The following is a 21,138-nucleotide window of genomic DNA, read 5'->3' on the forward strand; positions in this document are numbered from 1 at the left end:
AGAAAGACAGAGAGCTAGAAACATCGACCAGCTGCCTTCTGCACACACATCCCCTACCAGGGATGTACCCACAACCAAGATACATTCATTCCCTTGACCAGAATCGAACCTGGGACCTTTCAGTTCGCAGACCGACACTCTATCCATTGAGCCAAACTGGTTTCGGCATCTTTCAGCTTCCTAAGTTGAGGACATTGTTAGGTATTAGGGACATAAAACATATATAAGCTTATCTATCTAATGTGTTTTTCACCAGTGCTTAACCAATGTACTAAAATAAATAATTTGAGGCATAAGCCTGAAATGTCACCGTTTCTTTATATATAAAATTTAGCAATCATAGGAACTGTTCCTATGTATTTGTTACTTAAGTTTTTGCTCTAAGTACAAAATCTCTGCTTAAAAGGGAGATAGGATATTCCCAAGTAACCATGAACTGCTACTTTTAAATGAAGTTAGCAATTGCTTCCTTATTCTCTAAACCACGTGTCAAACAAGGCCCGCGGGCCAAATCCGTCCCGCCAGGCCTTGCAATGTGGCCCGCACCGCGCTGTCATCACTGCACTCCGCTGCGTTTCCATCACAATGACAGTTTATGACTGTTCAGTAAACCATTCAGCCCGCGATTTAGGCTGGATTTTAGATTTTGGCCCCTTCTCTGATTGAGTTTGACACCCCTACAAACCCAAGCATCCTCACAAGTCCAGCTAAGGACACTTTTACTGGCAGCTTCCCTGAGACCAGGAAAGCAGCACCGAACTGCTGGTGGGCAAGTTAGGCGTCTGGCCAACAGGGGACAGTCTGCTTCCCCAGTACTGATTCGACCGGTTTGGCTGGCTGTCTCTAAGGGGCTGCCTGCCACCTGGGTCTGCACTCTACCACGCACGATGCACTAATTGAGTCACTTTTAGCATGTCAGCTTCTGAACAGGTTTCCTTATCTATGGAAGAGAAATGCCTCTGAGGGACATGAACGTCAATGACAAACACGCTGCAGAGCCACACCAGGCTATCTACAATGTGCCTGGCATGGGGCTTACCTGCTGCCTGAGGCTGCACCCAGCCAGGACTGAGAGTTGGGAGAATCGGCAATAGGGTCACCTTTTCCTTCTGGTTCACCAAACAGCTATAGCTTCCCACTGTGCAGAAAGGTGAGGGGACCGAGATCAAGGCCAGCAAGCTCGGTCCCAGGCAGTCTGGTGTGTGCTCGCCCCCCTGGCCTTGGCCTCCTCTGTCACACCTCTGTGTGCTGCTCGTACCCCTGCCGTCCCACTCCTCCAGAGTGACCACCCCCCAGTTCGTCTCTGCCCAGCACTCGAGGCATAGGCTGTTTCCTCCTGCTTTGGAGCAGGCAGCATGGCAGTCCTCCCCACCCCCCAAGATCCTCTTGGGATAAGGGCTGTCCTGGAAGCTGCTGCCCTGTTGGCCCCACTCGCAGGTCCCACCTACCTTCCTATGGCGGCTTCTGGGACCCCCATTTGACTTACATCCTGGGCTCTGGCTGGTTGGGTTATCACAGATGATAATGATGACTGATTTAACTGAACTATACTTGAGTCTGTGGCTGTTGGTACTATAAAGAAATCCATTTTTAAGCATAGTTACTAACACACCAATGGAAAATCAGTTTGATTTATTTTAATGTTGACTAAATAGTCACAATGTAGAACTTTAATGTAAAGCTTCTATAGGGACTTCAGTAAACACAGAGCCGCATTGTGAGCCTGTGGTTCCCGCTTCACGCATCCTCAGCTCCCAGGTTTGTGGTCTTCTGACCTCTGACCCAGCAGTTCCCATGTGGATGTGCTGCTCCTGTCCTGGGGTGGGGGGGAAAAAGGTCCGGCTGAGCAGGCTCTCTCCGCTCAAGGAGTAAACGGGTGAGATAGTCGGGGCTCAGAGTGACAGGAGGCACTGCCTGCTGGGCCGCACTACAGGAAGCAGCTGGATGCTTAGGGACGGTCAGCTGCTGCCTTCCGTTGTCAGGCTGGGGCAGGAAGGACCGGGCAAGAGCACAGGTCTGCTCCGTTTCCAGCAGGTGCTGGAGTACACATGTCCTGGGGCCACAGTCTCCCTCCAGGTTCTGACTCTGACCCTCTCCCAGGTCCCTCCATCTCAGTGTCCCTCCTGGCTCTGACCCCATGCCTTCCTTTTCGTCACAGGATGAGTATCTGCTCACAAGCAGCATTATCACAGGGGATCTGAGCTTGGCCCCTCCCCCATGTTTGTGTGAGCCAGCTGGTTTGCACAGCATCTCAGGGTGGTCATTCCCATTGACACCGGGCCTCGGTGGCAGTGGCTCACCTTAATACCGATGCCGTGGGCGGCAAGGTCCTGGCGCAGTGTGTCACACGCCTCCAGCAGGGGCTGCCTCTCCAGGAGCCGCTGCCGCCGGGCTTCCTTGGTAGCCTCTCCCGTGGCCAGGGCGAACTGCCGGACCTTGAGCCGGAATCGGACCAATTCCTCCACCACGCTGTGCAGCGTGGCTGAGCTGCTGTCCCCTGAAACAAACTGCACCAGGCAGAGAAGTGTAACCAGTGAGATCCTGCTAGCAGCCCAGACAGCTGCCGGGCTGATGGGACCAGTGAGTTCTGTGCTAAGCCCATCCAGCATCTCCCCCCCACCCCCACCCCGGCACTTCTGGGAAGAGAGACTGTGAGGTTGCGGGCTACTGGGACGTGTCCCCTTTCCTGAATGTCTCTCACCCAGGCAGAGTCCCTAATGCCACCCAGAGCACCGCCTCAGCGTAATCTCAGGGGCCAGGCCTGTTGGAGAATTTTCAACAAGTCAAATGGGATTTACGCCACTCCAAGTTGCCAGAAGTTCTCCCCCTTCTACAAAATTCCTTCCTCCATAACGGAGAAGGGATCGAGTGGCTATTGTGTTCACATGTGTAAAAGAAGGAACAGAACCCACATCCCTTTACTTTTGGGTCAAACTTCTTAAACCTCACAGGTCCTCAAATACTGCTCTGCACCAAGCCAGCAATAGGCCATTTCTCTGAGGAGCCTGGTAAAGATAATTCTTGTTATAAAACCATGACCCCCCTCCTCCCCGAAAAACAGCCCAAAGTGGGCTCCAGTGTCAGCCGTTGAGGTGGGAGGTGAAGGAGCTATTTCTGACAAAGGCCAGGCACAACTTGGCCAAGTCTGCCTTTTCCTACTCAATAACTGATTCTGGGGCATCTCATGTGAAAATTAATACAGACCGTGCAAAACTTGTCACCACAGACCAGTCACTTTTGTCTGAGCTGGCTGATGGTCCCTGGACTGCTCAGGAAAGGACATTGTCTACCTGACATCTATTACTAAAGCAAGCCTGGGAATTATCACAAAGACACTGCAATTTGTGTTAAGGTCAGAAATTCACTGTATTTAAAGTTTGTGAGAGATGTGCCCCAGCTCACAGGGGAGGACCCCAGATCACAGCAGGTAGGCAGCTAGGAGCCAGACCTCCATGACTCTCACCTCCAACTGAACCTCCCCAAGTGGTGGGCTCCCCCTCGTGCCAGGCAACTGAGCTAACAGGGCAGCCCCACCCCTTCAAAGCCGTGAGCAGCTGTCCCATGCCCCAGCCCAGTGGCAGCAGCAGAACCTGGCGGAGTGTAAAAGAACTTGGGAGGAAGGGTGATTCCAGGGCCTGTGATGGTCACTGCCATATGCAATCCGACCTTTCCCGTTAACCTGTTCACATGCAGTGTTGTCTAAAATGGCTCTCCTAGCCTTTTACTTTCCCCGTCTTTAACAGTCCTGAAGCCATTATGTGAGGCAGAGCAAGGTGGGCCCGTGGAGAGGTGGAGGGCCGCAGAGCCCTGTGGAGTGTCCATGCAGAGGCAGCCTGCTGAGGGGACAGCATTGGGTGCAAAGGGTGTCCAGGCAGGGACGGGAGTCAGCTCCAGTGAGGGAGGGGGCGTCCCACAGTGGGAGAGTATGTACTGGGAGAAGAACACCTAAGGAACTTCGTTTAGGGTACTGGAAAGCAGGCTTCTCACTGTCACTTTTGTATGGGAAGTGAGGAAGCAGAATGAACCCTTTGCTGGGGACCAGAATTGAAGTGTTGGTGGTAACCCCTGAGTTTTAGTCAATGTAGAGTGAAACAGAACTGAACTTGGATGCCGTGCGCACAGTATGCCCACACTCTTCTCCCTCTCTGCCACCATGGGCCCGGAGCAGCTATGGCCCAAGCACAATGAGCACACCTGGCACTTAGGTCCTGCCTTCTGACCACCTTTCTCCAAAAGCAACCAGGCCCCTCGAAGACATGGCCGATGGGAAAGTACCAGGCTAGGCCGACAGCTGAAAACCTCGAGTCCTGACTGGGCTCTACCACAAAGGGCTCCTGGGGAGACTGGGGAGCCCGGGGAGCCCAAAGGGCGGGGGCTGGACAGCTCCTGTGTGTTAGAGACACAGTGAGGGGGCTGGGCTCTCAGCTGACTCAGGTGGCTTAGGAAAAACATCCTTACAGTACAGCTGTCTGTACATTTTTAGATTCTTTCTAAACAAACATAATAAAAATAAAAATGAGTGTGTACAGAACTGATGACACACCGCTCTGTAGCTAAAATGCACTGCTGCTTCTCAGAATTGTTTCAGTTAAGATATTAGCTCTGAGTGTTGACTTTTTAAGGAATGTAATGTATTTTGAGTGTATAAATCGGCATTTATAAGTATCCATTAAAGGGGAAAAACAGTTCTTATTGGATTGGCCTGTAAATATCCCACCACTGAGGACTGAAAAGAGAAGGGTGTACCTGTCGTTCTGCCAGAGAAATTCCAACCGTCTCAAAAAATTGCTCAATGTAGGATATGATGGAGCCGAACACGGCAGGGCTCCTGGGACCGCCAGGCTCCTGGGACAGATCACCAGAGAAGGCTCGTTAAGGCTCAGGTTGACAGGTCACTCTGCCTGCTGTGCCTCCATGCAGACAAGCTGGCAGGAGGCCCTAGACTAACTGCTGGAGCTGCCACTCTGCAAGCCAGAACCCGGGGCAATAACTTAATCCTGCACCTGAGCCCGCCCACCTAGAATATGGGGGAGTTATGGTCTGAACGCTTGTCCCCCCCCCCCAAATTCATACATGGAAACCTAGCCCCAGCATGATGACGGTCTCAGGGGACAGGGCCTTTGGGAGGTCATGAGGGCAGAGACTCAGGAGTGGGATGACACCAAGGCCCAGAGAAGGGACAGGTTGGGTGGCAGAGTGGGTCAGGTCCCAGCACAGGGCTTCCTCCCTCATTTCACGTTTTAGCAGTGAACTCGGCTTCCTCCGCGCCAACAGGAGGCTGTATGCACCTGCATAAGCCAACACGCAGTGCCGGCTCTCGGTGTGCTGGCACCTCCGTGCCCACATACGCCGCATCTACTGCCTGGGGCTCTGGAGGCGGAGCCTCCTGCAGGGCGGGCAGGGCAGGGCAGGCCACAATCGGCTGACGCAGCTTCAGGAACTTAGGGAAGGTCAGGAGAGGCCTGGAAGCCACCGGCCGTGGAGGATGGTTACCCGAGAGAGTTGGGAAGTGGCACCTGTTCTTTATGAGGAAAAACGAAACAAACAAAAACCCTACTTGGTGGCCACTGAGTTACCTTGGTGACCACCTTCAGCTGTCTGTTCGCCTGGTGAATGAGATCCAAGACGGCATCCACGGCCCCAGGCGTGTCAAAGTCGTCCGCCAGGGCGGCCTTCACAGCAGCCTTGGTGTGGCTGAGCCTTGGATGAGAAACACACGTGTCACTTCGGCCGACAGCGGGTGGCCTCCCTCAGGCGGAGCAGGCTTGTGTCCCTCTCCATCCCCAGCAGCCTTTCTTCTTTCTGCCCATCAACCCCTCCAGGAGTCTCCATGGTGGTCTTCCCCCCCTTCACCCCCCAGCCCACAAGGACACTCGGGCCTCCTGGGCCCTCTCATCTGTGTGGTCTCACCTACACACCTGCTACCTGTCACAGGCCTTACCTCCACATCCAACTCCCTGCTGCCCCTCTTTCCTGGCTTGGCCCCACTTGCTTTGGATTCCCCCCTCTCCGGGCATGGGGATGGACTGGTCTGGGCCACCCTGCAGCTGGGCAGGCCCCGGGACCAGTTCTGGCCATTGTGACGAGCAGCGTCCACATCTGGACCAGAGCGTTGAATTGTGGAGACAAATCCCTGGAGCCCCCTCTTCCCTCCGGCCTGGCACCCGCCCTCACCCTCATAGTGACAAGGGCCTCTGTTCCGTTCACACTAATAAACCAGCGGGAAAACCCATCCAGGCACATTATTTACAACCTTCACAGCCACCCACAGGCGGGCCACAGACTTGCCCGAGGCCACAGAGCCTGAGGGACCTTCCCACCCGCACTCAAACAGTCTCAGTCTCCAGAAGCCTTGCTCCCCTCCAGGCAGCCCCCCGCTGGCGCCCAGGGGTCTCTGGGCCGATCGGGGAGCACCCACCTCTCCCACAGCACGTCGTCCCTGATGGGGCCGCACACCAGCTGCCCCTTCATGTAGGCCCGGGCATCCTGGGTGAACGCGGCCAGGGCCCGGAGGAGGTGCTGAGCTTCCTGCATGGAGCCGTCGCTGTAGTCCACGGCTGAGGGAGGGGGAGGGTTAGCTGGGGTGCCCGTCGAGCGTGCCCACACCTGCAGACCCAGAGTTCCTTCGCCAGGCCGTCCTCACGCCACTCCAGAGACCCAGCAGAGGAGGGCAGCTGCCCCCTATCCCAGGCCTCCCTGAGGCCTGAGCCACGCAGACCAGCCTGTCCTGCCTCGGGTATCTCATCACCTCAGAAGAAACGTGGAAAACCTCTCCCTGTGCGTTTTGGCCGAGGGGGCTCCTTCTCACTGACAGGTGGACGGACCGCTGACTCTGGAAGCTGGGAGACATCCACATGGGTACCTGGCGCAGCTCAGACTACCTGGTGCCATGAGGGCTTCGGGCTCAGTATTTCAGGAGGAGAGGATCAGACCTCGAACTCAGCGTGATAGAGGACGTGAGGACAGATTTAAGAACTCCCACCGGGGCCAGCCCTCCTGAGCCACTGGACACCACGTCCAGGCCCCCCAAAAGGCACGGCCAGAGGGGTAAATGTGTGTCAGCTACTCCCCAGGTGGTGGGGTGAGTGTCCTGGGTATGGTGCCTCAGTGCCACAGATCCAGGGACAAAAGACAGCAGTTTGCTCTGTTGCAGATCTGGGGGCAAACAGTGAAATCAAGGGGTCAGCCGGCGTGCGCTTTCCAGAGGCTCCAGGGGAGGGCCCTGCCTTGCCTCTGGCAGCTTCTGGTGGCCCGGATGTTCTTGGATTTGGCGGCATCACCCATTCTCCGCCTCCCTGGTCACATGGTCGTGCCCAGTGCACAGGCTGAGGAGCCCACCAATTCCCAAAGGGCACCTGCTCCTTCGGGGCCACAGACACTGGTGGCATCTTACCGTCACAGAGATCAGGTTAGGCAGTGCTGGGCGTCCCCAGACCTGGCCTTCCAGGGAGAAGAGGCCTCTGGCCCTGGGCACAGGGTGCTAGAAATCCCCCTCCCCCACTCTCACCCCGGAGCAGCACCCAGTGCAGCACAGCAGGGCCTGCCTACCCTGGGCGGAACCCATTTGAGGGCTCCTGGTTCTGTCCCTGTGTGAGGACAGCCAGTCCAATTGTCCTGTTCATGGAGCAGGAAGTAGAGGGCACTCTGGGGTCCAGACCCCACAGCGGGGGAGAGTGGACAGGGAGGACTGACTGGAAACCCATGGCCTCCATTAGCTTCTGGAACCTTCCGGCTAAGTGCCGGTATTATGCAATAATGTATCCTCGGGCTGACTTTCTGAACCCAAGCCTGCGGGGATGAACCACTCTAACAAGACAGTGCTTATTACTCAGCCGGCATCTCGGTATCCCCCACACTGTCAGAGTACCTCTCCCCAGCCGCACACGCTGTGACCATCCCCCCAAAGGCCCTGTCGGCTCACCTGACCGGTAGCTGCTCCGCAGGCAGAAGAGCCGGAAGACGTCGGGGGAAGATGTCTTCAGAAAGTCCTGAGAGAGAAAGAGAGGTGGGGGAGCTGGGCAGTGCTTTTCTTTCCCGTTTGTATCACTCGGAGGTGAGTTCTCACACGTCAAAGCAATCAGGAATGTTTATGAAAAGCTTTGTTTTGCAGAAACTGGTTTGGCTCAATGGATAGAGCGTTGGCCTGCAGACTGAAGGGTCCCAGGTTCGATTCTGGTCAAGGGTATGTACCTTGGTTGCGGGCACATCCCCAGTGGGGGGTGTGCAGGAGGCAGCTGGTCGATGTATCTCTCTCATCAATGTCTCTAGCTCTCTATCTCTCTCCCTTCCTCTCTGTAAAAAATCAATAAAATATATTTAAAATATATACATAAACCGTATTTTCCGGCGTATAAGACGACTTTTGAAAGGAAAAAAAAAGTCAACCGAAAATCGGGGGTCATCTTATACGCCGAGTATATCCCGAAAAACGTCTCGATATGCCGCTAAACGAATTTTCCAACTTGATCCCGAAAATCGTCTGGATATGCCGCTAAACGAATTTTCCAACTCGATCCCGCACCAATCATTGGAAGGCTGCTCGGACCGCCTTTCTAACTCAGCCAATCCAAGCAGGCTTTTTATGCATGCAAATTATACATGTTCTGTAGCCGAAGCTACACTGTGTTCTAGTAAAAAGCCTGCTCAGATTGGCCAGAGTCAGAGAGGTGGTCTATTATAACCTTTGAATCTTTGCTTGTTGTGACTGGCTCACCGTGGTACATACAGTTGCAGCACAGGAACGTTCTGGTGTTGCCTTGGAAGTGGGGGGTAGTCTTATACAGCGAATATAGGCCTAAACCTATGTTTTAACTGTAAAATTAGGGGGTCGTCTTATACGCTGGAAAATACGGTATATTTTAAAAAGGCAACAGAAAATAGTGGAAAGCCACATAGGAAGAGAGAACAGGAAATATAAAAATACCACTGTGCACTTTTCAGACAAAAAAAAAAAAAAAAGAGTATTTAGACCCGGAGGGAGGAGAAGCCCCTTAAGGACTTGGGGAAAGGGCGGCCAGGGAAACGGGGAGTCAGAGATGCGGGATCTCATCTACGCATCAGCCTCTAACAAGGTGCAGCAAGCTGGCAGCAACGCAGGAGAGCACGTTACCTTAACAGTGACGGAGTTTTTCAGTGATTTGGACATTTTTTCTTCTTTGCCTTTTACATGCAAATGTCCTGAGAAGAAAAAAAAACCCACACAGTCATTCACTCTGCACTGGGGGGAAGAGAGGGACTGCGACTCATCTGTCAGGGGAAGGAGTGAAGGGGGCGCTTCTCCCACAGGGGCCCGAGCACAGGGCTCCGACTGCAGCTGCCCGGGAACAGGAAAGAAACAGTAAGTGCTACTCTCTCCAATATGCAAACACCCATGTGCATGTGGACAGAAGATTTCCCCAAATCACCCCCAGTCGACCCTCCAAGAAGACGGAGCCCACAGCGGTGCCAGTTCAAGGGCGTCAGTACACCCAGCCCACAGCGGGCGATGGACAGGAACCACTGCTGACTCAGAACTCAGACAGGAACAGGTGAGCTGTGACCCTCAGAAACGGTGCACACGCTACCCAGTTCCTGTAACTTAGAAATTAACTGACAACACCTGAAGAAATGACAGATCTCTCGTTTTGCAAACCAGGCACCCACCCGGCAACAAAGGCTGCTCACGGATGTTCAGGATTGCAGCGTGGGGCTTGCAGGTCTCTGAGAGCAATTAGATTCTCTGCTGGAACCGAATCATCAAGACCCTGGCATTACTTCAGGCCCCGTACGTGAAAGGCCAGATTCATTCTCCCGGGTGAGAGAGACGCTGCTGTTTCTTTCTCCAGGGCAGGTGTGAATGTGACAGAGAAGCCTCGAGCGCCTTAGCAGATGGTAAGTCACAACAAAACCGCTTTCCCATTCCCACACTTAAAGGTGAACAAGGCCACCAAACACCTTCATTCGCTGAGAGCCTGGGAAGTGTTCCTACTGACCCCTGGGCCCACAGTTCACCGAAGGGCACCTGCACTTCACAGTGTCCAGAGCACACCGAACTCCTCCTGAGCATCAGTGGGCGCAGTGTCTGTGGAGGGATCAAGCTCTGACTTCCCAGACAGTTAACACAGTGGAGGGAAAACATGGAACCAGGATCATCAGGCTTTTGCCCTTCTACTTAGGGAATCTGCCCAGCAAGGCCCATCGCTGGCAGAAATAAAGTAGATTTGGCTGCTGGTGATGTGAAGTGGGATACTAGAGGACAAACAGCTCATATGCCGTCTCCAGCTGTCCGGCCAGCTCCATTTCTTTTCGGACTACTGTGACGCGGTCAGAAACCAGCTGGTCACTGCAGAGAATGGAGATGCTGGCTCTCAGGCACCCGGGGGACACAGCGAGGGTGGGAATGAGGCCCAGGACTGCTTGAAAGTAAAGGAGACGCTGTGGTACGTGCACTTTGGGGCAGCAGCCGCCTCCGTTTACTGCCATGAAGAAAACCCAAGTGAACACGGACTCCAGACTTTAAGCAGCCAACTGCACATTTAAAATGGGCATCTCCACACAATTTCCCTGGAATAACCTAGATTCCTTAGTCAAGGACTTAAAGACATGGTATTTGTTAATGCACCGTGTTTCAGATGCTGATTATCTGCAGCTCCCAACCCTATCACTACCAAACACCAAATACCTAAGCTGTCCATTCCAAAAAGCAATGGACCAATTTGACAGTGCCCCACGACCTTTGTCAAAATTTGGACGTAGGGATCTTCCCAGGCATCAAAGGGAATTCCAAAGCTGCTATGCTCAAGGATGCTGCTTGTTTCACAATCTGCTCCTGAGAACAGATGGCTGGTGTTAGCCAACGTGTTTTTTGAACAGTGAAATGAGAGGCAGTGGTATTAGAGGATGGCAGGTCTATATGGCGGCAATATTAAGCTCAAAGTTGGCGTATTCCTAATAATGATAACATCATACTATTTAAGACTCCTCAATCATTTTATTAAAAGGAAACTTATATAGAACAGCACTGTAAAGCCTTTTCCATATTCTAGTTGTTCGAATTTCAGTTCCCAAAAGGCAGACTCATTCCCATCCAAGGAAGTTCATGTCCAAATGATTGAAATTCAAAAACAACTGAGGAGACAGCTCCACTTGTTGACCTATTTTAGCTCGTCTATGTATTTCCAAATGTAACTGTTTCGCCAATGAAAGATAGAACTGGCAGAACTGAAGTAGAACCACTACTCTGAAGTCATTACTTACCAGAATGGAGGAAGTAATTTCCCCACTGCTGGCACTGATGGAAGACCTCACACTGTGCAATTTCGTTCTCATGGTGCGGAAAAGCTAGGTCTATGCCACCCGAGTGGATGTCCAATTGACTTCCAAACACCAAACTGCAAGACACAGCACAGAGCTGTGAATTAATTCAATCAGACAACATATTTCTCCAGTCCTTATCTTATATCTAACCCTTCCAGCCTTTGTGCAAGGAATAAATGGATCTCAATTTTACATCAATATGTGTGAAAGTGTAACTGATGCAAATGGAAACTATCATTTTGTTTTTACTTCATAAAATTTCTCATCCATAGCTTTTCCTCCCTCAAAAGACAATTCATAAAAATCCCTAACAGCTTTTCCTCCTAGTGAAAAAATTTAATTCTTTTTGCTCCAGAGGTATGGTTTTTAAAGAAAAACTTACAAAATTACCTTTTCTTACTTTCAATAGGTAAAATTTAGTGATTTTTTAGCTTTAACAAGAGAGACAGAACTATAAAATCAAGAGAATTTTTAATTTGGCTTTTGAACATTTAACTACTTAGTGGTTATATTTGACAAACAAGATTCTAGAATTCAAATCAATGCATGTCAGCTATTAGCATTTCCGCTTGAACGCTGTACTAATACCTCCTAGAAAACCTCATGTCCCACAAACTGCACACCAAAGTTGTGCGGCTGATGGGACAGTGCAGCTGGCCAGACCACTCCGCCTGAGCAACTCTCACCAGACCACCTGCGGAAACCTGTACCCGTGTGAACAGCCCAGGTTCACTAGCGTTGCTTCGGAACACATTGAAAATGCAAAAATGGATTAAAAACTCAACAGTCAGCAGAGTGGAGTGGGGGCTGGGGTGGTGAGGCCACCTTCCCCAACACAAATCGAGGCTGGAATACAGACTGTCATGAATTTTCCTAAAAATGATTCAAAATAGACATTTTCAAAGATGCCACAGCCTCTCTGAGTCCGTTCCTGCTGAAGGCTGATCCACTGGCTCCTGGGCTCCAGAAGAACCAGCAATGTATTCTCACATTTTAGCTAAGTGGCGTTGGCTGCGAAACAGGGTTGTCTGTTTCTGTGCATTCTCAATGATGGATTTTGGAGAATCTCTTACAGTCCTTGAAATTAAAATGCTCTGAAGAAGAGTGTGAGGTGGGAGGGCTCAGATTGGGTAGGAGAGCATAAAGGGCCTCATTTGTAATGAGTGATTCAGTTTAAGATCTGAAGCAAATATGACGATGTTAAGATTTAATAAAGCTAAACCGTGGATCCAAGGTGCTCATTATATTAGTCTCTAATCTTTTTTTTCTTTTTTTTTTAAAAATATATTTTTATTGATTTTTTACATAGAGGAAGAGAGAGGGATAGAGAGCTAGAAACATCGATGAGAGAGAGACATCATCGATCAGCTGCCTCCTGCACATCCCCCACTGGGGATGTGCCCGCAACCAAGGTTCATGCCCTTGACCAGAATCGAACCCAGGACCTTCCAGTCCCAGTCCGACGCTCTATCCACTGAGTCAAACCAGTCTCGGCTAGTCTCTATTCTTGTCTGAACATTAGACCTATTTTAAAATAAGAGACAGCTGAAAAGAATAAAATGTCTATTTTCATTATTTAGATTTCAACAAAATAAAATATTTAATGGTAACATTAGATTTGAAAGTTATTAAATGCTTTCTACCTGCTTTACAGTAACTAATTGAATCTAAAACTAAATACTCCTTTACAATCCAATGTATACCCCACATTGCTATTAAACCAACAAGTATTTATAAATACATATAAGTGGTTCTGCATTAATGTAGGACCGTGAGATGGACATAGTTGTTTTTAGTGAAAAGTTGGGCCCATGCTTCATAGTAATGTGAGAGTTTGATGTCTCAGGAATGCCTGGATGTGTTTCTGGATGGGCCATGTAGAAGTCACCACAGGTCAGGGCTGCGGGTGGAAAGGGAGACTGCCTGCTGGGTCTTAATAGAATGAACAAAATGTGGACAGATGGGTCGTGGAGGACAAGGCTCTTCCATCTGGTAGGATGAGATAAACCTACGTGGGGCTCAAAAGGAAACCAGTGTGGGGTCAGTGCATGGGGCACAGTGCTCTATTACAGGAGACTAGAAGCCTGGTGCATGGATTCATTCACGGATAGGGTCCCTCAGCCTGGTCTGCGGGGATTGGGGTGAAACTGGCTCTCCGACATCCCCTGAGGGGTCCTGGATTGCAAGAGGGCAGTTCTCAGGTGACACACTCCAGAATCGAGCTCCCTCCTCTCTGGTTCCAGGTGCATCACCCAAGAACCGTAGCTGCCAAGTCACCGCAGCTCGGTAGCTCCTGCATTGAGCATCTGCCCCCAGCGGTCAGTGCACATCATAGCTATGGGTCAGGTGGTCAAACAGTCAGATGGTCGCCTAGGTATATATATAAAATAGTTATTACTGCTATACCCAGCCAGAAAACAGCACCACATACAACAACCAATTGAGGGTGATTGGGTTGGTTGATCTGAAAATTTTTGGTGTAGCTAGTAGTTTGAAATGCTCACCTTAAGCATACTTTATGTTTCTAATTTTAAAAACTTATAACTCCACTGAAAAAATTATTATAATAAATACAATGAACTGAAACACATCAAATGTAATAAAATCAGAGTTAATGTGATACTTGAAAACCCCTCACCTTCACAAATATAACAGGAAATACATACACAAGGTTATTCACTGCAGGTATTTGTAAGAGCAAAGTATTGGAACACCTAAATGCTCCTCCATAGGGTACTAGCTAGTCACATGTGTCAAACACAAGGCCCGCGGGCCAAATCCGTCCCGCCAGGCCTTGCAATGTGTCATCACTGCACTCCGCTGCGTTTCCATCACAATGACAGTTTATGACTGTTCAGTAAACCATTCGGCCCGCGATTTAGGCTGGATTTTAGATTTTGGCCCCTTCTCTGATTGAGTTCGACACCCCTAAGCTAGATGAACAATGGGTAAGCCACACAATACAGCAGCACTCCAGAGCTGAGAGACAAATGACAAAGAGCTCAGCAAAGTGACACAGGGGAATTCCCAGGACAGACTGCTAAGTGAAAAGAGACAGAACAGGACAGCACATGTGGTATGCCACCTTCTCTCTCACACACACACAAAAAGAGCCATGTGGCTATGGGCAGAAGCATGGCGAGTGCCAAAGGAACAATCTGCAGAGGAGATCAAACAGAAGGTGGAGGAGGCCCTGGGAGAGATGCCAAAACCAGAAGAGAGTTGTTTCCCAAAAGCCAAGGGAAAAGCAGGACATCAGGCTGCCCGTCAGTGACCAGGTCACTGGTGACCTCAGGAGACCAGAGTCAGTGGGACGCTGGGATGAAAGCCAGGCAGAAGCAGGTCACATGTAGATGGTGACAAGTAAAGCAAACAAAAAGCAGGGCTGCTGGAGGGGATCAGGGTCACGGGAGGACCTGTGTTTACGGAGATCCCAGGACAGAAGCGTCCTGAGAGAGAGGCCTGATGGCAGACTGAGGAGTCAGACACACAGAACCTGCGGATAATGCTCCATGGGATCTGATCCAGCTTTGGGGGTGAGGGTCTGCAGACTGAGAGAACGGTCGGAGAAAGGTGGTTTGGACCCCTGCCCCTGACGGGCTCTGCCCTCACCCAGGCCCTCAGTAGAGGGCTGGTGTTCCCTAAACCCACCTAGGCAGAGAGATGAAGGCAACCTGGAGCTGGCTTGTAGGAGATGGGAAATCAAAACCTGAACCGTAAAGCAGGCTTTCCTACTGAAAAGAACAAGTGCTGATGGAAGATGAATAGGCCACGTGTTTGTTTTGTTTTTCTTCTTACTGCCAGTCCACTCTGAGCGTTAAACTTTCCTCCCAAACTACTAGCATTGTCTGCAGTGGTGCAGAGACCAAACTTGCCAGGTATGCGCCCTCTACTGGCCAACTCAGGCATTGCTAGAGCTTTCACAACACAAACGGGAAGAATCCAGAAAAACCTTACCTTGAAATGGTAGAACATTCGATATGCCAGCCAGGTCTTCCGTTTCCCCAAGGAGAGGGCCAGAATATCTCCTGGGGTTTGGCTGCCTTCCACAGAGCAAAGTCGCTGGCATGCCGCTTGTCCGAATCACCTGCCAGTTACAAGTGTATGATCAACAGGGTTGAGAACTTAGAATGAACAAACCAACCAACCCAAAGTCACAAAACTAAAGCACTTCCCAAAGAATCTGTTCCTTCTTATAAGTAACCTCACCTTCCTCACTCATATGTTTTTCTCTTCCTCCCACCTGATGGCTAGACAGACCACTAAATACTTTCACCTAAAATATGCCACTAGCATGAGGCCAGTTTCAGTAAGTTCAATAATGAATGAGTTGAGATTTTATAATAAACACACAGTGATGCTGCTTTCTGAGGGGTGTACTGAACTGAGTGTGCTCATTCTTCTCCAGTATGTCTCCTAAGAAAGCTGTGCTTATCAATAACTGAGTTTGAGTAACTTTCCCCCAAAAAAATCATGTAGAGTGAAAAGGACAATTACCAGAATGCCAACCACACTCATAAAAAGAGACTCAAAAGAGAAAGGTTAGGTTATTGTTAAAGTCTGTACAATGAGCCAGTTTGGGGCTCTCTTTACATTCCAAAACTTGAAAGCAACCAAGATCTCCTTCAGCAGGTGAGTGGATAAGTAAACTGTGGTACATTAGATAATGGGGTATTACTCACTGCTAGAAAGAAATGATCTATCAAGCCAGGAAAAGACACAAAGAAGCTTACATGCATGTTTCACATGCAGGGACCATCTCTGAAAGGAGCCATGAGAATGGGCGGAGATGCCTTCTCCAGGGAGATCTGAGGGCCCAGGCAGGAGGCCCAGGCAGGAGAGGGGAGGGACATGGCACATGCTGTGTGACTTTTATACTCTACAAGTTCTCTCTGTTTGAAAAAAACAAATCAAATTTACTTATTTATGTTTAAAATATATTTTTATTGATTTCAGAGAAGAAGGGAGAGGGAGAGATAGAAACTTTAATAATCAGAATCACTGATTGGCTGCCTCCTGCATAACCCCCACTGGGGATGGAGCCCACAACCGGAGCATGTGCCCTTGACTGAAATCGAACCCAGGACCTTTCAGTCCGCAGGCCAACGCTCTATCCACTGAGCCAAACCAGCTAGGACCAGAATCAAATTTAAAACACAGCTGTGATGCCCGGCCAGCATGGCTCAGTGATTAAGCATTGACCTATGAACAAGAAGGTCATGGTTCGATTCCTGGTCAGGGTACATGCCCGGTGTGCGAGCTCAATCCCCAGTGTGGGGCATGCAGGAGGCAGCCGATTGATGATTCTCTCTCATCACTGGTATTTCTCTCTCTCTCTCTCTTCCTTTCCCTTCCTCTCTGAAATCAATAAAAATGTTTAAAAAAATAAAAATAAAACACAGCTGTGATCAGCTGTCTGGCACCACCTCTGAGAGAGTGGGGGTGTCAACCAAGCACTGGGAAAGAGAAGCGGAGTCTGTGCTTCAGCCCCTGGAACCCGGGACAGGACGCGGGTCCACCCACCTGGCTCTGAAACCGGACCAGGAGCCACACGGATGAGCTTGCCATACTTTTTGCCCCGCAACTGCAGATCGAAGTAGACATTGCCTGTTTTATAAAGGTAATAAATTTAACTCCTCAGTCTTAAGTGTCAGCATCTATATGAGCTCAACAGCTAGCAAGTGATTAGAACTTAAACACAGAATATGCCATCTGGCCCTCATTTGGCTCCCTTTACTATACTTTAAAATCAAAATTAACACCACCAGCACTGTTTTTTAAAAAACATGCACTTGGTCACATCATGAATGTCGGGATGTAAAAGTGAAAACAAAGGAGTAAGTTCTGTGTCAAATGTTACCATGAGCCTGCGTTCAGCTCTGGGCTTCATGTTACACACCAATCAGCAAAGAAACCCTTTCCTAACCAGATACCCACCACGGCTGTCTTTTTCCTTAGGTTACAAACATCGCTGCACTCGAGCCTCCCGTAGCTGTCCTTCCACAGAAGTGCATCCGGTCCACGGTTTTAGGCTGAGGGTGCAAGGTGACCTTCGCTGCGAGGTCACTGCAGAGCCAGGGCCGGCCCCTGCCGTGCAGCAGCGCAGGGGAGGTGGCATGGGAGCTGGAGCTCTCACAGGGAGTCGGTCCTAACTGAGCACGCGGGGGCCGCCAGGAAACAGAGACCCCAGGCGACTCCCAGTCCCTGATCTTCACCCAGACCTTGTTCCTGAGCTCTCACTACGAGCTGGGATAAACTGGTGAAAATGGGAGGAGTGCTGTGGGGTAAGTAAACAGCCCTTGAAAATGCTTTAAAACAGAAAGAAACTGTTCCCTTTAATGGAAGAAACATTTTTCTTGTACCTCTATTTATGGCATCACTCTGCTGAACAAATTCTTTCTTCACAAATAGTGCAAAGATCAAACTACAACCGAGCTTTGGGAAACTGTCACAAAGTCCAAATTAATGAAGTTTCAGTAAGTAACTGATTTATTTTAAATTAATTATGTTTACCATAATTAAAAATTACAATAAAGCATAGTAACAAAACAAACAGCATTTGTTCCTGAAGCATGCTTGGATGAGAATCTCTGAGCAGCTCACGAACATTAATCAGTTTCCCTGGCTTATGTGTCTTTATTTCACGTTACACGGCAGCAGGAAAACAATCACTGTATTTCTGGAAACAATTCCAGTTCAGTCACCTAAGCCCTTTAAAACAAGTTTTTCTTGGAAACAAAATCTAAACATAGCAAACAAGATAAAGTAAAAGACTACAAGCCTGTATGCAAAGGCTACTGAGAAAGGGAGCACCCGCTTCCAGGGACCAGGGGCCCCTGCCATGTAGCTTAGGCCCTCAGGTAGGAACACGAAAGAAAGGTGCTCAGAGTCCAATAATCCCTGTGCATTGTGTCCATGATCATGCTTTCCACTTTGCTACTGGCTTGCAACAAGTATTGCAGCACCTGAATACTCCCAACCCTGGGCTAGGTTCTCCAGTGGGTTATTCGCTAAAAGCAAAAGGTTTTCTTGGACTTGTATGCATGCATATAAGCATAACCAATGGACGAAAAACTCTGGGGAGGGAGGGCATGTATGGGAGTGGGGGGGTGGGGGTTGGTAAGGTATGTACACATATAATACCTTAATTTAAAAAAATGAGAAAAAAAATAATAAAAAACTGGTATGAAAAAGAAAAAAAAGGTTTTCCTGGTCCAAGAACTGGCAAAATGTGAATACGTTAACAGCAAGCGGAGGCAGCCTATGATTGGCTACCAAGTGGTACAGTACAGATATCAAAGCTGAGAAGCGAGTTTCAGCTACGGGTAGTACAGAAAACTTCCAGGGACAGAGAGAGGAGGATTTAGACTTGGGAAGAATGACTGGAAAAGAAGAGATAGGGCTGAAAACAATGCTGAATTGTAGAAGCAGCAAAATGCCAGGATGCCAGTCTTTCCCTGAAACCACCAACCAAAAAGCAGCAGCTCCTAAACCAACTAAGCTCTACCACAGGAAGAGGTCACACAAACCCTGAAGACAGGGTGTTCCGAAGGCAACTGGCCTGGTCAGTCCCTCCAACAAGTCTGTAAGGAGGGGAACAAAGAGGGGACTGTCTTAAAGAGACAGGACACAACCACGTGCACAGGCTACTGAGAAAGGTAACACACGTTTCCAGGGGTCAGGGGCCCCTATCATGCAGCTTATGTACTCAGGTAGAACCATGAAAGAACCTGATGAATTGGATGAGGATGTGGGGAGGTGGGAGACAACAGGGAAAGGGTGACTATGCAGAGAACAGGGCATGCTATTAGGGAGCTGTCCAGCATTTCAGCTCTGATAATGACACTGGGGTTACATAGGGTGACGTCTTTTATTCAGAGATGTGTGTTGAAGTGTCCAGGGCCTAAAGTGTCAGGATGTTCACTGGTCCATCAAAAGACAACATGCCCATCCAAGGAGATGACAGTCTGAGGGCCAGTCTTTCACAAGGGAGTGGACCTTTTGAGGTGCTGCCATTGTCCTCAACTATTTGTTATGAAAAATGTGAACAGAGTTGAAAGGAGATTCGAAGAACACCTGCACACCTACACTAGCACAACAATTGTTAGCATCATGTCATATTTGCCTTATCTAGAATAGCTCTCCCAGATGGTCACCTCTTCTTATAACTGTGGAAATATTTTTTTAAAAGAATTGATGCATCCTAGCTGGTATGGCTCAGGGAGAAGAGTGACTGAAGGGTCCCTAGTTCGATTCTGATCAAGGGCACATACCTTGGTTGCAGGCTCGGTTGCATGCGGAGGCAATCAATCAGTGTGTGTGTGTGTGTGTGTGTGTGTGTGTGTGTGTATGTGTTTTCTCTGTCTCTCCCTTCCCCCTCTGTCTAAAAAAATCAATGGAAAAAATATCCTCAGGTGAGGATTAACAACAACAACAACAACAAAAAGAACTGATGCAGCCATTATGCAAAAACAATAACCATTAAAAAAACACCTCACAACCTTTTCACTGTCGGAACCATATTGAGAGAGACAGTAAAACATTTGGCACGTTCCAACAACTCATAAGAATGTGTCCAAAGTCCCATCAGTATTACCAACAAATAGCCCCCACCTTTTGCTGTTGAATAAGCATGACCATTGGCAATTATTCCTTCAATGAAAGAAATGATCTGAGGAATATTTTCAGTTACTCGCAAGTATACTGTGGGTGGGAGAACCTGAAAGAAAGCAAAGGGGAGATAAGAGTTTCCACAGTTCAAAAGCAAGTCAGCCAAAACCGGCTCTCATTGTTCAAGCTTCTTATCTTCCCGGCACAAATAAGCAACACCCTACTTTACCTTCAAGGCTGCCATATCCTGTTTAAAATCTTCTTCATACAGGTTGGCAAGAGAAGCAGGTGATATCTTCATCTGCAGAAAGATTAAGTGAGTCTATTAGGCAATGGGAGCATTCACCACAGAGCCACACAGGGCACCACCGGCTCCCACGGCCAGGAGGGCTGGGCCCCGTGGCCCCGTGGCCCCGTGGCTCCGAGGTGGCTTGGCCTCAGTGTGACATGCCTGCTCACAAAAAAGGGCATTTAATTTTAGGTATCAAACTTTTTCTAGTAGCTTGGCTAATCAAAAAGGTTTGTTGTAATCGGGTTAGAGAGAAAAAGAAATAAACAATGTGATGATTTTTGTTTTATAATTTTTAAAACAAAAACTAAGCCTGTTTTAAAATATATATTTTTTATTGATCTTTAGAGAGGGAGGAAGGCCGAGAGAAAGAAAAACATCAATCAGCCACCCACGGGAGCCCCGTAACCCAGGCAAGTGCTCTGACTGGGAAGTGAATCAGTGACCTGTTGGTGCATAGGACAACGCCCAACCAATGGAGCCACACCAGCCAGGGTGCCTCTGCTTTTCTAGAATAAGGACAAGCCAGAGCAACCTACTGTATGTAACAACCAGAAACTTGAGTTCCTATCTTATACCTTATCCCTCAGGAGGCAAAAGTAAACAGGTTAAAGATATATCACAGAGGAAATCTCTAAGAAATATTGGAAAGCAATATAGCATCTGAAAACAGGGGCTGTGACGGGTGTTCAATCTCACAGGCCATAGCTGGGCTCATGGGCAATCCCCCCCTAGACACACACAAATGGACATGGAATTCTGAATGTAGAACATATGGGGGCAGGTACCTGCAGCCCCAGATCTAGAGGGGGCAGGCACACAAAACTAGGTTTATATAAATATTCCTTACTTTTCAGCAAAAAAACATTCCCAGGACAGAAGCAGGACACGCTGAGAAGTTATGAAACTAAACGCAGCTGCATAACTGTTGAGCCTGTGACATG

At 49.2% G+C, this 21,138-nt stretch overlaps 1 protein-coding gene across 4 annotated transcripts in view; it reads right to left on the bottom strand.

Moving 5' to 3' along the window:
* Positions 1-1,613: 1,613 nt before the first annotated feature.
* CARS2 (cysteinyl-tRNA synthetase 2, mitochondrial) overlaps positions 1,614-21,138 on the bottom strand; it is a 31,738-nt gene continuing 12,213 nt past the window's right edge. For 2 of the 4 annotated variants that reach the window (XM_036455862.2, XM_045588785.1), the window contains 12 exons: positions 20,135-20,206; positions 19,909-20,014; positions 16,819-16,902; positions 15,253-15,382; positions 11,236-11,369; positions 9,110-9,177; positions 7,922-7,988; positions 6,419-6,557; positions 5,577-5,700; positions 4,747-4,845; positions 2,301-2,507; positions 1,614-1,816 (listed from right to left, as the gene is read on the bottom strand). In XM_036455862.2, coding sequence (XP_036311755.1) covers positions 1,748-1,816; positions 2,301-2,507; positions 4,747-4,845; positions 5,577-5,700; positions 6,419-6,557; positions 7,922-7,988; positions 9,110-9,177; positions 11,236-11,369; positions 15,253-15,382; positions 16,819-16,902; positions 19,909-20,014; positions 20,135-20,206 — 1,299 coding nt within the window. In that variant the 3' untranslated portion in view covers positions 1,614-1,747. Of the gene's footprint in view, positions 1,817-2,300; positions 2,508-4,746; positions 4,846-5,576; positions 5,701-6,418; positions 6,558-7,921; positions 7,989-9,109; positions 9,178-11,235; positions 11,370-15,252; positions 15,383-16,818; positions 16,903-19,908; positions 20,015-20,134; positions 20,207-21,138 lie in introns of those variants that run through there. The other 2 variants (XM_045588786.1, XM_045588784.1) reach the window with 2 other exon arrangements.

This window comes from Pipistrellus kuhlii, unplaced genomic scaffold (genome assembly GCF_014108245.1).
Source record: "Pipistrellus kuhlii isolate mPipKuh1 unplaced genomic scaffold, mPipKuh1.p scaffold_m20_p_3, whole genome shotgun sequence".
Taxonomy (NCBI): Eukaryota; Metazoa; Chordata; class Mammalia; order Chiroptera; family Vespertilionidae; genus Pipistrellus; species Pipistrellus kuhlii.